The sequence below is a fragment of the Cyanistes caeruleus genome, chromosome 10 (assembly GCF_971803275.1).
Source record: "Cyanistes caeruleus chromosome 10, bCyaCae1.hap1.1, whole genome shotgun sequence".
NCBI lineage: Eukaryota > Metazoa > Chordata > Aves > Passeriformes > Paridae > Cyanistes > Cyanistes caeruleus.
In genome coordinates, this window is record NC_141710.1 from 24,713,000 (window position 1) to 24,728,194 (window position 15,195).

At 55.1% G+C, this 15,195-nt stretch overlaps 1 protein-coding gene across 1 annotated transcript; it reads left to right on the plus strand.

Moving 5' to 3' along the window:
• The first annotated feature begins 345 nt into the window (after positions 1-345).
• IGSF10 (immunoglobulin superfamily member 10) lies at positions 346-12,979 on the plus strand. The gene is made up of 7 exons (XM_086843369.1): positions 346-539; positions 702-947; positions 2,006-2,135; positions 2,762-3,152; positions 3,665-7,594; positions 9,098-9,962; positions 10,602-12,979. The coding sequence occupies exons 2-7, from the start codon at positions 754-756 to the stop codon at positions 12,508-12,510; spliced, it is 7,419 nt and encodes a 2,472-aa protein (XP_086699495.1). The 5' UTR covers positions 346-539; positions 702-753; the 3' UTR covers positions 12,511-12,979.
• Positions 12,980-15,195: the final 2,216 nt, after the last annotated feature.

Genomic DNA, 15,195 nt, shown 5'->3' on the forward strand with positions numbered 1-15,195 from the left:
GAGGAGCCCGGCGGAGCCCAGCGGAGCCCGGAGGAGCCCGGAGGAGCCCGGAGGAGCCCGGAGGAGCCCGGCGGAGCCCAGCGGAGCCCGGAGGAGCCCAGCGGAACCCGGAGGAGCCCGGAGGAGCCCGGCGGAGCCCGGCGGAGCCCGGAGGAGCCCGGCGGGCTGCGGGCAGCGTCCCCGGGAGGGGTCGGTGCGGGATTGTCCCCGCCCGGCCCCGGAGGTGGAAGGCGCAGGTGGGAACGGTCCCGGTCCCGCGGAGGGTTGTGCGAGGGATGCGAAATGAGTTAATTTTGCTTGGAATAGTTCCTGGCGGGGAAGGAGCTGACGTGTGGAGCCGCCTCCGGGGGATGAGCCGCCGGCGGAGTCGGGAACGCTCCGCACGCCAGGGCCGGGTCCGCGGCCGGGATACGCGGCGGGCAGCGGCTGCAGCTCCCCGGCTCTCCTGAGCCATTCCAGCTTTCCTGAGAGCCGCAGCTCCCGGCACAGCGAGCCGGACACGGGCACGGAGGGGCAGCTGTCAAATGACAGCGCTTTAGGTCATGACACGGATCGCTCGCTGAGGGGAAACCCGAGAGTTTGGGGGCTGGTTCGTGGGCGGGTTTTTCTTTCAAGTTAAGAATTCTTTTTTGCCGATGGCTGGAAGCCGAGCGGCTCAGCTCGGCTGGCGCTGTAAGTGCCCGTGTTCTGCTTCCCTGCAGGAACCGCCCGGCCCCGCCGCTCCCGGGGATGGCAGCGTAGGATCCGCGCAGGATGGGGACCCCGCGCCGGGAGCGGCCCCGCTGGCTGGGGACCCTCCTGGCCGCCTGCCTGGCCACCCTGCCGGCCATCGGCGCCTGTCCCCGGCCCTGCGCCTGCCGCGGCTCGGCCGAGCTCCACTGCACCTTCCGCTACTTGAGCGCCGTGCCCCCGCGCATCCCGCCGGACGTGCGGCGCATCAACCTGGGGTACGTGCGGCTCGGGCTTTCAGCACCCACACAGCTTTGTCTGCCGGCACTTTGCACCGCAGGAACTCACCTTCCAGATTTGGGGCTAGAAACGAACCAAAGCAATAGCTACGTCTGTAGAGTTGAATGTTCTGCAGTGCTCAGCAGTGGCTGCAGCCACAGCCAGCGTAGCCCGAGACCACCCACACTAAGGAGAAATTGTGGGGATCTAGGACAGGGCACTTGAGGACTTCAGGAAGTTTTGAGCTTTCCTTTATAGTACCTGAACATGTTGTGTCTGTAGCACGGAACTTGGCAGAAGTCTGAAATAGATTTCTCCCTGGGAAAGGATAGTTCAGAGCTCAGAAAGTGGACTGGAAAAGGAGCACATGTATTAAAATCTGCAGATTTACTGCAGAGCTGTTGCTGTGGTGTAACACCAAGGTCGGGGGTTAGATCCCTGCATGAGCCATTCACTTAAGGGCTGGACTCCACGATCCTTCTGGGTCCCTTCTATGATTCTGTCACTTAGAATGCCCCTCAGCGTTAGGGTCTCTGCTTTCACCTGCTGAGTTCAAGGAAAATTTCACTTGTCTGGCCATGTCAGCTCCCATGGTGGTTCCGTTCTCTGTGTGATTAAAGGAGCAAGGAATAGATCATACCCAGGCTTGTCTGGCCCCTTCATGCAGTTTCCAGCAAGTGTCCTTTCTCTTTAATCAATTTATGAGACCCATCAGCAATATTTGTCTGACCTGTGTATCCCCTTTGATACACATAACCTTTGAACCACCCAGACGTGTCTGCAGAAAATATACAAGGGATTTTCACTGAAGTGGTAGCAAAGTGACCACAGACAGATGTGTTTCATGCTCGCTGTCACTCACCCCATCCATTGGGAATTTGCCATCAGAACACTGTCCTGGAAAAGTGGCCACCTTTTGTGCTAACATGAAGGAATGACCTCATGGCAAGGGGAAGAGCTGCTGACCTTTAGCTGTTCCCAAAGAGTGGTTCTTTTGTTTTGGGTCGGTTGGATTTAAAAGGTGTGAGCTGGGGCTGACTAAACCCATCCCATACAGCTACAACAGCCTGAGAAAACTCAGCCCCACGGACTTTGCTGGCCTGGAGAAACTGGAGTTACTGATGCTGCACAGCAATGAGATCAGCACGATCCCTGAGAAGGTGTTCAGTGATTTACATTCACTGCAGGTAAGAACTAAATGACCCAGTGTAGCTTTTTGTTGTGACAACTTTCAGTGGCACTGGAAACCCTTCTGCAACATTTCTATTTCCTGTTTCTTACCTTATTCACACGAAAGTCAACAGCCTTCAGAATCCAGTATCCTAATGGGAAATGTCTTCCCTTCCCAGGTAGGCACTCAGGTACAGGTAAAGAGCATGGCAAACACTTTGGTAAATACCTCTCAGCTGTATCTTAGCAGGCAGCTGCAGTCAAAACTCTCTTTCTACAGAGGAGAAAGATTGCAAAGCTCCTACTACTGTGTCTGAAAAAGGAAACCTATCACTGTTAATTTGTTAGTCAGTCTGGGATTTTGAGGATTGAGGAATCTGAGGATTGTTTTCCGTTGAGATTTCCCTTTCCCTTCAGTGCAATCCTGTCCTTTTCCAGCCTTCATGAAAAAAAAGCCAAACTGTGCAGAAATATAACACCCTGCATATAAACCCCTTAGTTCTTTAAAGAAACTCCAGTTCCTGGCATTCCTGGTCTGGTGAAGAACTTTCACTGCACACAGCAACCTTCAGCAGCATTTATTAGGAGTCCTGCAACTTCAACATGGTTTAATATTATTCATTTGCTACTTTTTCATCAACAGGTCTTAAAAATGAGTTACAACAAGGTCAGAGTGCTCCAGCAGGATGTATTTTATGGCCTGAACAGCTTGGTACGGCTGCATATGGACCACAATCAAATTGAATTCGTGAATCCCAATGTTTTCTGTGGACTCACTTCCTTGAGGTTGGTGCACCTGGATGGAAATTTACTTCAGCAGCTGCATCCAGACACTTTTGTCACCTTGCGCTACAGTCAAATATTCAGAATATCCTTCCTGAAGCACATCTCTCTGTCTGACAATATGCTGGCTTCACTTCCTCAAGAAATGTTTTCCTACATGTCAGAGCTCGAGAGCATTTACCTCCAGGGAAACCCCTGGTCCTGTGATTGCAGCCTGCAGGGATTCGCAGAGTGGGCACAGGAGAGACCAGGTGAGCTGCAGGCTTTCTTTATGCTCCTTAATCCCATTGTAGCATCTTACTCTTCCTGATACAAGTAATTGTCCTTTATTCATCTATTTATTCTCCCAGAAAAGACCAGAAGATAGGACTTTTGTAGGTGTGTGTGTAATCAGGAGAGAGAGATTAATACCAGTCCGTTTCCCAGATTAAATGAATCCAGTGGCCTTAATGCATTCCCAAGAGCAGCTTTCCTTGATGGAGAATTTTCCTTGGCCAGTCCAAAGCTTCTGTGCACCAGGAGAATCCACAGGGAATAAGCTGACTTTTCTGGAATCGGCAAGAGCAAGGCCACATTGCACCTGATTCTTTAAAAAGAAAATAAGGAACTCAAGGGACTCTAGGAGTTTCTTTGCTGCTGCATTTACATGTCACTTCAAGCTTTGGTTTTATTTTATTCAAAAGAACACTTGTTAGCAGTTGTATGTAATTTTTAATACTAAAGCTTGTGGCACAGAAGCTTACTGAAGTTTTCTTCCCTTCAGATGTTATAAAGTGCAGAAAAGAGAGAAGTTCCAGTGTCCAGCAATGCCCAGTCTGTGCTAGTCCCAAAAATCATAATGGGAAAGGTTTAGTGGACCTTCCTTCTGCATCCTTCACCTGCAGTAAGCCAGTGATCCACGACTCACTGAAATCCAGAAACCTCACGGTGCCAGACGATGGGGATTTCAGTTTTGTGTCTCCCAAGGACTTGATAGCTCCCATAGGATCTGTGGTTTTGAATATGACTGACCAAGCAGGAAATCAGGGCAACTTGGTTTGCAATGTCCAGAAACCTACAAAAATGTCTCCTATTTCACTCGACAAAAATGGCCACAGCACCGTGCTCAAAACCTCGTTCTCAGCATTCCTGGTGTGTGGTGTCGATTACGGACACATCCAGCAGCTGTGGAGCATCCTGGCACTGTACAGCAATTCTCCTTTGAAACTGGAGCAAACTGTGCAGACTGGAGCTGACGTGCCTTCTATTAGCCACAAATACAGGCAGATCTACAGTGAGAAAGATGAACTCTTCACCAATATCGAGGCCGAGCTGCGAGCTGAGCCAGCCTGGCTGATGCAGAGCACGGTGGCCCTGCAGCTGGACAGGACAGCCAGCACGCTCAGCGCGCTGCACCTCCGCCTCTCCACCCACGCCCTGGTCACTCTGGCCAGCGATGACCAGAGCCAGGTGAGACATAGCTGGGCCATCATTGTCAGGGACAACAGCACCCGAACAGAGCACACTGTGCTGGTCGGGGGCACCGTGGAGCTGGGGTGCCAGGCAGCCGGGGAGCCGGCTCCTGCCGTGGAGTGGGTATTGGCCGACGGCAGCAGAGTGCGAGCTCCTCACGTCAGCGAGGATGGGAGAATCATCGTCCTGGAAAGCGGGGCGCTGGCGCTGCGGGCAGCTGACGTGTTTGACACGGGGCTCTACCACTGCACCTGCACCAACCTCGCCGACGCCGACGCGCTCTCCTTCCGAATCACGGTGCTGGATCCTGGCGTGGAACGCGAGCAGGTGAACGGAGCCCAGCTGTTGGCCGCTCTGGGCAGCACACTGCACCTGCCCTGCACAGCCACGGCTGCTCCGGACGCTGCCGTCACCTGGCTGTCCCCTGAGCACACAGTTCTTGGTCAGGCCGTAGGAAACAAGCTGGTCTTTGCCAACGGCACCTTGAGGATACAAGGGGTGACGGAGCGAGACGCGGGCTACTTCCGATGCCTTGTGGCCAACCGGTACGGTGCCGATCTTTTGGTTTTCCGAGTGCTAACGAGACAGGATGAAACTGCTCTGAGGAAAAGGCATGGAGCTGTGGAAGAGTGGGAGGAGGGCTCTGGCAAGGAACTGCTGCGCTCTGCTGCAGCACAGAGACATCCCCCAGCCACTCCAGCCACCCCGGCAGCTCCTGGGCAATCCGCTGCAGCAGCAGCCAGCAGCCAGGGCGCACGGAGCGCACGTCAGAGGAACGGCCACGGGAAAAGGCCCCACTGGCCCCACGGGGACAGAGCAGGCAGGAGGTTCAGGGGACACAGGAGACAGTTTGTTTCCTCAGGCAGGAGAGCTGATCCACAGCGCTGGGCAGCCTTGCTGGAGAAAACAAGGAGGAACTTGACAGTGGCACACAAACGAGGAGAAGTTGGAACAGAACCACCCATTCAATCCCATAAACTCTCAGAGGTACCTGAGGATGAGGAGGAGACCTCTGGTGATCTCATATCTCCAGAAGAAGAATTCATGATACCAGCAACAGAGAGATCCCCAGTATTTGCTCTGGGGAGAGCAACAGAACTCACGATCACTGCAGGGCCCGAGGAGACCGCGAATCCCACTCGTGCCTGGAACAGCTCCCTCCTGCTCACAGAGCCATTAACTGCCCTCCCCTCACCCCTTCCACACCCTGTGGCACCTGCCAGCAAAAGGCCACAAACACCTCCAAAACCTACAGACTCATGGGAAAGATCTGATTTGAGTCAAATATCAGCAAGTGGTGTAAAACAACCAACCACACCAAGTGGAACATCCACACTCTTCCCTGCTGGGCAAAAGTCAATATATTCTGAGGAAAGCAATAACCAGCACCTGAAGTCTGCATCCATGACACCCACAACAGAAGCTACAGGCACCAGCAAGGCTGTAACTCCTCAAAACACAGCAGACAAGGTACTTATTTTTACTGAGTCTATTGATAATGTTTCCACCAAAACAGACCACCAGGTCCCTGTGGCCACAGTCAATGAACCAAGCTCTGAATTTGGCCCCATTTATTTTCATAGTACTCAGAAAGGAGGAACTCCTAATCCACCACTTGTCTCCACTTTTACTACTCATCAGCAAATTTGGGTTATCCAGGATGTTCCAACTCATCCACCCCAGCTCCAGCAGCACTATGGAAGACGAAAGAAAATCTCTGGTCGGAGACGAACTGTTAGACCAGGACGAATCCCAAGTATGAAAGAGCACCAACACAATTTTGGGAGGCCAGGGTCTGCCAGAGGAACAGAATCTGTAGCTACGGCTACAGATGTTCAGCTGAATATGAACTATGTATCAAATGCACCAATCTTAAATAACTTAAGCAGTTCCATCAATCCATTTAGGCCAGAAGCACCCCAGTCTTCTCCCTCTGCCCTGGATATGCCATTGGAGCACCCAGTGGGTACCCATCAAAACACAGCATTCCTTGGGGAAGAGGAGAAGAAACACAGGGCAAGGCAAAAAGCTGCCACCACGGTCACATCTGTCACTGCAAAGGACACTGCCACTACTGCAACCAGTGCATTGGCTGTAACAGGCTTGAAGCCAACAGTTACACTTGTTATTACTCCTCAAACCGACACCAGAGTCACCAAAAATAAAATACTCCGAGTGGGAGGAAGGAGAGGTCAGAGGAGAAAGAGGCCCCCTAAAACACCTGTCCCACAGCGTGTGGCTGCAGCCCACAGCAGTGCAGCCACCCCTGCAGCGAGCACTGCCACCCCCAGGGTGGCAGCTCTTACCTCACCTGCTGCACCTCCGAGCCTCACACCTGCAACACCTCTCCCTGGCAGCGTCAGTGCAGTCTCCATGGCCAAAACAACAGCACCGGGGATCCCTGAGAGCCCCGAGACACCTCAGCACAGGCCCACGGCAGCCACACCAACACCCGCAGCCCCGGGCACCCGGAGGAGCCCCCGGCCAACAACATCAGCAGCATCCCTGCCGGGCAGCGTGGCTGCTCAGAGCCTCCCCCTGGCCCTGCCAGCCACACCGGCCACGCAGAGGAACACGCAGCTGGCCACATCACCGGCTGCCAGCCCTGCCCAGACCCCCACCATGGGGCTCCACACCTCACCACGGCTGGACGAGCCCCCTGGTGCCCCGAGAGCCCGAGCCGCTGCGGTCGGTGCCACAGCGGGGCCAGCACCTGCCCGGCGCACCGGAGCCACTGCCACGGCGGGAGGGAAAGCCGAGCTGAAAGCGGGGCAGGGAGCTGTCCTGGCACAGCAGGCAGCACTGCCCGCAGTCCCCGCGGGGGCCGTGCCGGGCGCTCCTGCTGCAGTCACTGTCCCCAGCAGCCGGCATCCCTCCCCTCTGCCAGCCGTGCCCGCAGCCACCCCCGGACCCTCCCCACACCCGCGGGGACACGGCCAGCTCCAGCCCGGGCCACCTCCCAGGGGCACAGGGAGCACACTGCACTCGCCACAAACCCCGCGGGCAAGGGACAAGGACAGCTCTGTCAGTGCCTGGTCTGAAAGGCGACAGGATCGAGACACCACCACCAGCCCCAGTCCCATCACCTTAGGTTCTGCAAGCAGAAACCATTTTTCCAAGCCCAGAATAGTCGGAGGGAATTTTGCTTCTTTCACTGTGCTGGCGAATTCTGATGTTTTTATTCCTTGTGAAGCTACTGGGAACCCCCCTCCAACAATACAGTGGACCAAGATACCATCAGGTGAGCTTGATAAACCTCTCTAGAATTTACCTGCCATTAGTCCTGTAATGTGGCACCTCTTCTGTGTGCCAAGCTCGAGCATTGTTTCATTTCAGAGTACTGTGAAATATTAGTAAAAGGTAAGCTTGGAAACAGTGGCAGAGAGTTGCTGGAGCATCTTAGTGCTGATTCTGGAGCAGCTCTTTAGTGAAACGATTTAAAAAATCAAAGATATGTTTAATTATAATTCCTTGCTTATTGTGGGAAGAATTCAGTGTTTATTGTACATTACAGAACAGTGAGACAAGTGAAGAGAAAAACGTAGTAAAAAATCACTTAAATTGAGTTACAGCTGTGCCAGGTTTGGATTGCAAAGCCCCATCTGCTTTATGCAGACTTTGTCTCTGATGGAGATTCAACTTCATTCTTACTTTAAAGCTTTGCCGTTCTGTAGGCAAAGGTCTGTGGTTCGTTGCCCGTGTGTGATGGTGGCCGTGGTTGCACAGGGGGCAGGAGCGGGATGGGCCGGGCTGGAGCGGGCTGTGCCGGGCTGTGCCGGGCTGTGCCGGGCTGTGCTGGGCTGTGCCGGGCTGTGCCGGGCTGTGATGGGCTGTGATGGGCTGTGATGGGCTGTGCCGGGCTGTGCCGGGCTGTGATGGGCTGTGATGGGCTGTGATGGGCTGTGATGGGCTGTGCCGGGCTGTGCCGGGCTGTGCCGGGCTGTGATGGGCTGTGCCGGGCTGTGCCGGGCTGTGCCGGGCTGTGCCGGGCTGTGCCGGGCTGTGATGGGCTGTGATGGGCTGTGCTGGGCTGTGCCGGGCTGTGCCGGGCTGTGCCGGGCTGTGATGGGCTGTGATGGGCTGTGCCGGGCTGTGATGGGCTGTGTCAGGTTGTGCCGGGCTGTTTCATGCCCTGCCGGGCTGTTTCATGCCCTGATGGGGTGTTTCATGCCCTGATGGGCTGTTTCATGCCCTGCCGGGATATTTCATGCCCTGCCGGGCTGTTTCATGCCCTGCCGGGCTGTTTCATGCCCTGCCGGGCTGTTTCATGCCCTGATGGGCTGTTTCATGCCCTGCCGGGCTGTGATGGGCTGTGATGGGCTGTGATGGGCTGTGATGGGCTGTGATGGGCTGTCAGGTTGTGCCGGGCTGTTTCATGCCCTGCCGGGCTGTTTCGTGCCCTGCCGGGCTGTGATGGGCTGTGTCAGGTTGTGCCGGGATGTTTCATGCCCTGCCGGGCTGTTTCATGCCCTGCCGGGCTGTGCCGGGCTGTGCCGGGCTGTGCCGGGCTGTGCCGGGCTGTGATGGGCTGTGATGGGCTGTGCCGGGCTGTGATGGGCTGTGATGGGCTGTGCTGGGCTGTGCCGGGCTGTGCCGGGCTGTGCCGGGCTGTGATGGGCTGTGATGGGCTGTGATGGGCTGTGATGGGCTGTGTCAGGTTGTGCCGGGCTGTTTCATGCCCTGCCGGGCTGTTTCATGCCCTGCCGGGCTGTTTCATGCCCTGCCGGGCTGTGCTGTTCCGCAGGAGGAGCCGTGCTGCCCAACGGGACTCTGTCCATCGGCCGTGCGGGCCCGCAGCACTCCGGCCGCTACCTGTGCACGGCGGCCAATGCTCACGGCAGCGCCCGGCTGCTCGCCACGCTGGCCGTGCTGGGCTCCCCGGCCCGCATCGCCGGCCGCCAGCGGCTGCTGACCGCGCACTCCGGGAGCTCGGCCGTGCTGCCGTGCCCGGCCCGGGGCAGCCCCGCTCCCAGCATCTCCTGGCTCCTGGCGAACGGAACCCGCCTGTGGCGCTCCTCCGCGGGCACCGGCCGGGCTCGGCTGCGGCCGGACGGGGCCCTGCTCATCCGGGCCGTCACCGTCTACGACCGCGGGCTCTACTCGTGCCTCGCCGAGAACCCCGCGGGCACCGACACGCTCCGTCTGAGGCTGCAGGTGGTCGCAGCCCCTCCCGCCATCCTGGAGGAGAGGAGACAGAGCGTGGCAGGAGCGGCGGGGGAGAGCCTGGAGCTGCCTTGCACGGCGCGGGGAGAGCCGCAGCCCGCCGTGCACTGGGTGCTCCCCGAGGGCTCGGAGCTGAGGCCGGGGCAGCTGGGGCACCCCAGGCTGCTCCTGCTCCCCAATGGCACCCTGCGCCTGGGCAGCACGGCCCCCTCCGACAGCGGCACCTACGAGTGCATAGCCACCAGCTCCACGGGCTCGGACAGGAGGGTGGTCAGCCTCGTGGTGGAGAGCAGAGACACCCTTCCGAAAATTGCCATCGCCTCGCAACAACTGACGCGGCTGAATTTTGGGGAGACGTTGCTTCTGAACTGTACAGCAAGCGGGGAGCCCAAGCCCAGGATAATCTGGAGGTTGCCCTCCAAGGCTGTTGTGGACCAGTGGCACAGGTATGACCCTTTTTTCCTCTCCATCTCATTGGAGCTTCAAACACTGTCTCCTCTGGTGCTCACATTAGAGCCTAGTACAGCACTAAAACAATTTTTTAAGAACTAAACCATTTTTAAAGCATTTAACAGTGGTGAAACACCTGTTTTAGCGGCATCTATATCTAATAACAGATCACACCAATTGTCATAAGTGGGTGAGGTCTCAGAACAGGTACAAGTCATACTTGAATTAAGGTAACTACTGTCATCATGCCCTGGCTGACAGCTGTCATTTGAGAGGAGGGGAACGTACTCGTAACAGATTGGTGAAGCAGGGCTCAGGAGGGAGGGGTGTCTTTCATCTCTGCCACCTCTACCTTTGGGGGTCTTCCCACACCCCCTCCCACAGTAACACTTCACCTCCACCTTAGGGGAGACAGCCCCAACTCCGGCTGTTCCCAGCAGAGTCAGCACCACTCTCAAGATTGGCAATGGCATCAGGGTAGGACACTCTGGGTGGGCAGGCGGGGTGGGCACAGTGCCCTTGGAAAGGGCTTCTGTGTTCTACTGTGCTGTTATCACTCTCAGTCCCTTCCAGTGCTCAGTATTCACCTCCAGCACTTGTTTCCATAATTCTCTTCCTCTCTGTCTCCACAACAGAATGGGAAGTCGGATCCATGTCTACCCCAATGGATCCTTGGCTGTTGAGGCAGTTACGGAAAAGGACGCAGGTGATTATCTGTGTGTTGCAAGAAACAGAATTGGGGATGATCTGATACTGATGAAAGTCAGCATCACAATGAAACCAGCCAAGATTGACCACAACCAGCAGTTCAAGAAGCTGGTGCCGTATGGGAAGGATTTCAGAGTGGACTGCAAGGCCTCAGGGTCGCCAGCTCCAGAGATCTCCTGGGGCCTGCCAGACGGGACGGTGGTGAACAACGCGATGCTGGCGGATGACAGCGGGCACAGGGCTCGCAGGTACATCCTCTTTGACAATGGGACTCTGTACCTCAACAAAGCTGGAGTGGCAGAGGGAGGAGATTACACGTGCTACGCCCAAAACTCTCTGGGGAGGGATGAGATGAAGGTCCACGTCACGGTCATTGTGGCAGCCCCTCAGATAAAGCACAATTACAAGACACACATCGCAGTGACAGCTGGAGACACAGCCCTGCTGGACTGTGAAGCTGCTGGGGAACCCAGGGCACAGATATTCTGGTTGCTGCCCTCCAGTGAGATGATCTCCTTGTCCACGGACAGGCATTCCCTGCACGCCAACGGCTCGCTCTCCATCAGCCCCGCCAGCCTGCTGGACGCTGGGGAGTACGTGTGTGTGGCTCGGAACCCTGGCGGGGATGACACCAAGCTGTATAAGCTGGATGTGGCTGCTAAACCCCCCACCATAAATGGTTTATACGGGAACAAAACAATCATGAAGGTGACGGCAGTGAGGCACTCCAAGAAACACATCGACTGCCGGGCAGAAGGGACACCTCCTCCTCAGATTATGTGGATCATGCCTGATAACATTTTCCTAACAGCCCCGTATTACGGGAGCAGGATTGTGGTGCACAAAAATGGGACACTTGAGATTCGGAACATCCGGCCCTCAGACACAGCCGATTTTATCTGTGTGGCACGTAACGACGGGGGAGAGACCGTGCTGGTGGTGCGGCTGGAAGTCACAGAAATGCTACGGAGACCAATGTTCAAAAACCCTTTCAATGAAAAAATAATAGTAAAACCTGGGGAAACTGTCACACTGAACTGTTCTGTGGATGGAAACCCTCCCCCTGATGTAAGCTGGATGTTGCCCAACGACACGAGGTTTTCCAGCAGCATCAGGACATCCCAGTTTTTCACGGGGAGCAACGGGACCCTGACCATCTACAATCCCGAGAGACAGCACGCCGGGCGCTACCGCTGCGCTGCCCGCAACCAGGTTGGCTACATAGAGAAGCTGATGGTCCTGGAGGTTGCCCAGAAGCCCAGGATCCTCAGCCGCCCCGCAGGGCTGGTGAGGGCTGTCAGCGGGGAGCCCCTGTGGCTCCACTGCCCGGCCGAGGGGAGCCCCAGGCCCAGGACGGCGTGGACGCTGCCGGGGGGCCGCGTGCTGGAGCAGCCACAGGCCAGCGGGAGGTACCTGCTGCTGGAGAACGGCACCTTGCTCCTGCGGGCAGCCTCGGGCCTCGACGCGGGCACTTACGTGTGCAGGGCCCACAACCACGCCGGGGACTCGTCCCTCGCCGTCCCCGTGGTGGTGGCAGCCTACGCCCCCCGCATCGTGGGCAGACCCCCCCCGGCCATCCACACCGTGCCAGGGGCAGCGCTGCAGCTCCACTGCGTCGTGATGGGGATCCCAAAGCCAGAAGTTTCCTGGCAGTTACCCGACCGCTCCGTACTCTCCACAGCTCAGCAGGGCCGGGGCTCTGGGGGCGAGCTGCTTCACCCCACGGGGACCCTGCTCCTGCAGAGCCCCCGGCCCTCCCATTCCGGCACCTACAAGTGCACGGCCAGGAACCCCCTTGGCACTGCCACTGCCGTCACCCATCTGCACGTCCTGTGAGCCAGAGCGCAGCAGGAACGGAGCGCACTGGGCTCATCCTTGCAATGGCTTTAGTCAAAGGCAGCCACAAGTGAGAGCCTGAACGCATCCACAGCACTCAGGCTGCAGTGACCGGGCAGAGAGAGAGCAAGGGGAAAATTAGCTCTGGCATTACTTGCTAGCGTTGGTTGTCTCCATGTGCAGGGGATTTAAATGAAAGCAAAATTAAAGCACTTCTGCTCTGCAAAGTAATAGCAAACCTTGACTATCAAACATGGGAACTTTCTGGAAATGTGCCTAGAGAGCTCCTGTATGGACATGGGTTTGCATCAGTTCAATACTGCCCACCTTGTGTGAATGTCACAAGCACGGATCAGAGAGGGCAAGGACGGTTCCTGGGAACAGAGGAGCAGGTTTATTGGGATGCAGATTACCTTCTTAATGTGTTTTAATATTTAGTATGTTTGAAAATAAATATTCAATGATGTAACAAGTAGTGAAGTATTTTTACTAGCACAGCTGTGGTTGCCAGTCTTTTCTGCAGAGCTGTGGGATGACACAGAACAGCTCAGTTTGGAGCAAGAGAAGAAGCTCTGCTCAGCACTGTTAAGCCAATGCTTACAGACTGGGTATAGAATCACTCCAGGTTGGCATCACTTTCTTATTGTCACAAAAGCATTTTTTCAACATTTCTCAATAGAATAAAAACCACACCAATTTGAATCTCAATTTAGAATTGTGGTTCCTCAATTGAGCAGCCAGGTAGGTTTAAGAAGCAAATTGAGTCAGAACAAAACAGGAAAAAAGTATTACCAGAGTATTTTAAATGCTCCAACATCTAAAGTTCCTCTTGCAAAATGAATGCATTGAAAAAGAATTGTATAGACTAATTCCTAAATGACATAAAATAGTAATACATTTATCCTGCTTTTTCAACTCCAAACACAAGCCAAGTTATGATTTGTTTGCGCAGGAATAACAATTTGTTTGTGGTGATTTTGGTTGACAGCTTGCCTGTGGGTTTGCACTCAGCTGATGATGCCCTGATGTCCCTGGCAGCAGGTGGGGAATTCCTGCAGTTCCTCACTGGCAGCTGAGGCAGGAGACAGGAGCTGCACCAGGGCACTGCCATCCAAAGGGCTGCTGGCTCCAGAAACTGCAGGAGCGACGTGGGGCTCGTCCACCCTGAGCTGTGAAGGCTGGGATGAGGTCTGGCACTGATGGCATCGGGTGGGACACGGGGCTCATCTGCTGCCAGGCTTCACCAGTGACCCAGAGGCTCAGCCCCTGTCACCACCAGCACCCTGGGACCCTCCCTTTAGAGGGAGGAAACAGAGAAACACTGCTGCTTCCAGGAGGTTTATTAACATCACATGGTGGCTTTCAATATAAACTTATTTATAAGTGCCTGAACAAACCCCACAGTGCCTGAACAAACCCCACAGTGCCCAAATCACAGCAGGAACAAACCCCACAGTGCCTGAACAAACCCCACAGTGCCAGAGCAAACCCCACAGTGCCAGAGCAAACCCCACAGTGCCAGAGCAAACCCCACAGTGCCAGAACAAACCCCACAGTGCCAGAGCAAACCCCACAGTGCCAGAGCAAACCCCACAGTGCCCAGCTGTAGCTGGTACAGGGGCCAGGAGGTGGGGAGGGCAGCAAGGGCAGGAGGGTGTCCTGCACAGCAAGGCCACAGGGAGCACCCTGAGAACTCTCAGAACATCTGCTCTCTTCCTTCCCTGCAATCTCCCACCAGGGGTGTCCAGCCTGCAGAAGAGAAGGCTTCAGGGAGGCTCTGCTGCGGCGTTGAGCACAGCGGGATGGGGGCCCCAAGCTCAGCATCTCCCATCCATCTCTGGTCTCTCAGCTTCCCAGACCTGCCTCCTAAATCTCATTTTCTCATTAGATCCAGTGGAAATGCATGTGCTACCAATGCTTTTAATTGGGTGATTCTTTGGAAACCTGACATGCTGAATAAAACTGGAGTAATCCTGAATCCTAATAACTCCGTGGGCGCTACAGAAACCACCCGAGCTTTGCTCAGCAAAACCTGGCGCTTACTGAAGGCAGTTTCAGTGTTTTACAAGACTTCAGCATCTTTTCCCTTTCTGAAAGCAAATCCCTCACTAAAAACACGTTGTGTAATCTCCTGGCTAGCAGGCTGCAGTAACTGCTGAAGTTAGTCAAAGGCACTAAGCAGCACACTGGGGTTTTTTTGGGATATAAAACTAACCCACAGCACCTTTTGCTGTGCAGTGCTGGCAGAGGAGTCTGCACCAGGCAGGTGCCCATTGCAGTGACACTCTCCCATCAGTTTCTTCAAGATATAACAACTATTAAAAAAACCTCCAAAATGGATGGAAGTTATGTAAGATTAATGCTTTTAAGCTCAAAAGTCGCAATTTCAGCATGACTGTATTTTCTGATTCAAAGCTGTCACTGGAACCTCCTCCACTCTGCCAGTAACATTCCCTTTGACAGACTTCTACCAAGCTGGTCTTACGCTTTCTTGACTACAGACACTTGGCAAACCTGGAATATTGATTGTTTAGTGCCACACACCTGTTTGTGTAATATGGGTCCCACATCTGTGTTTGTAGGGAAATAGGATCCAACAGCCATCTTTAAATGCATTTTAGGCTCCACAAACACAGGACAAGTGGATTATAAGGTGTGCCAAAATCAACTCAAAATAAAAATTAA

Bases quoted from the DNA above. Each gene is read 5' to 3' on its own strand.
- IGSF10 (XM_086843369.1), top strand. From the start codon at position 754: ATGGGGACCCCGCGCCGGGAGCGGCCCCGCTGGCTGGGGACCCTCCTG. The intron at 948-2,005 runs GTACGTGCGGCT...CATCCCATACAG, and splicing joins GTGCGGCGCATCAACCTGGG to CTACAACAGCCTGAGAAAAC. The intron at 7,595-9,097 runs GTGAGCTTGATA...GCTGTTCCGCAG, and splicing joins GTGGACCAAGATACCATCAG to GAGGAGCCGTGCTGCCCAAC.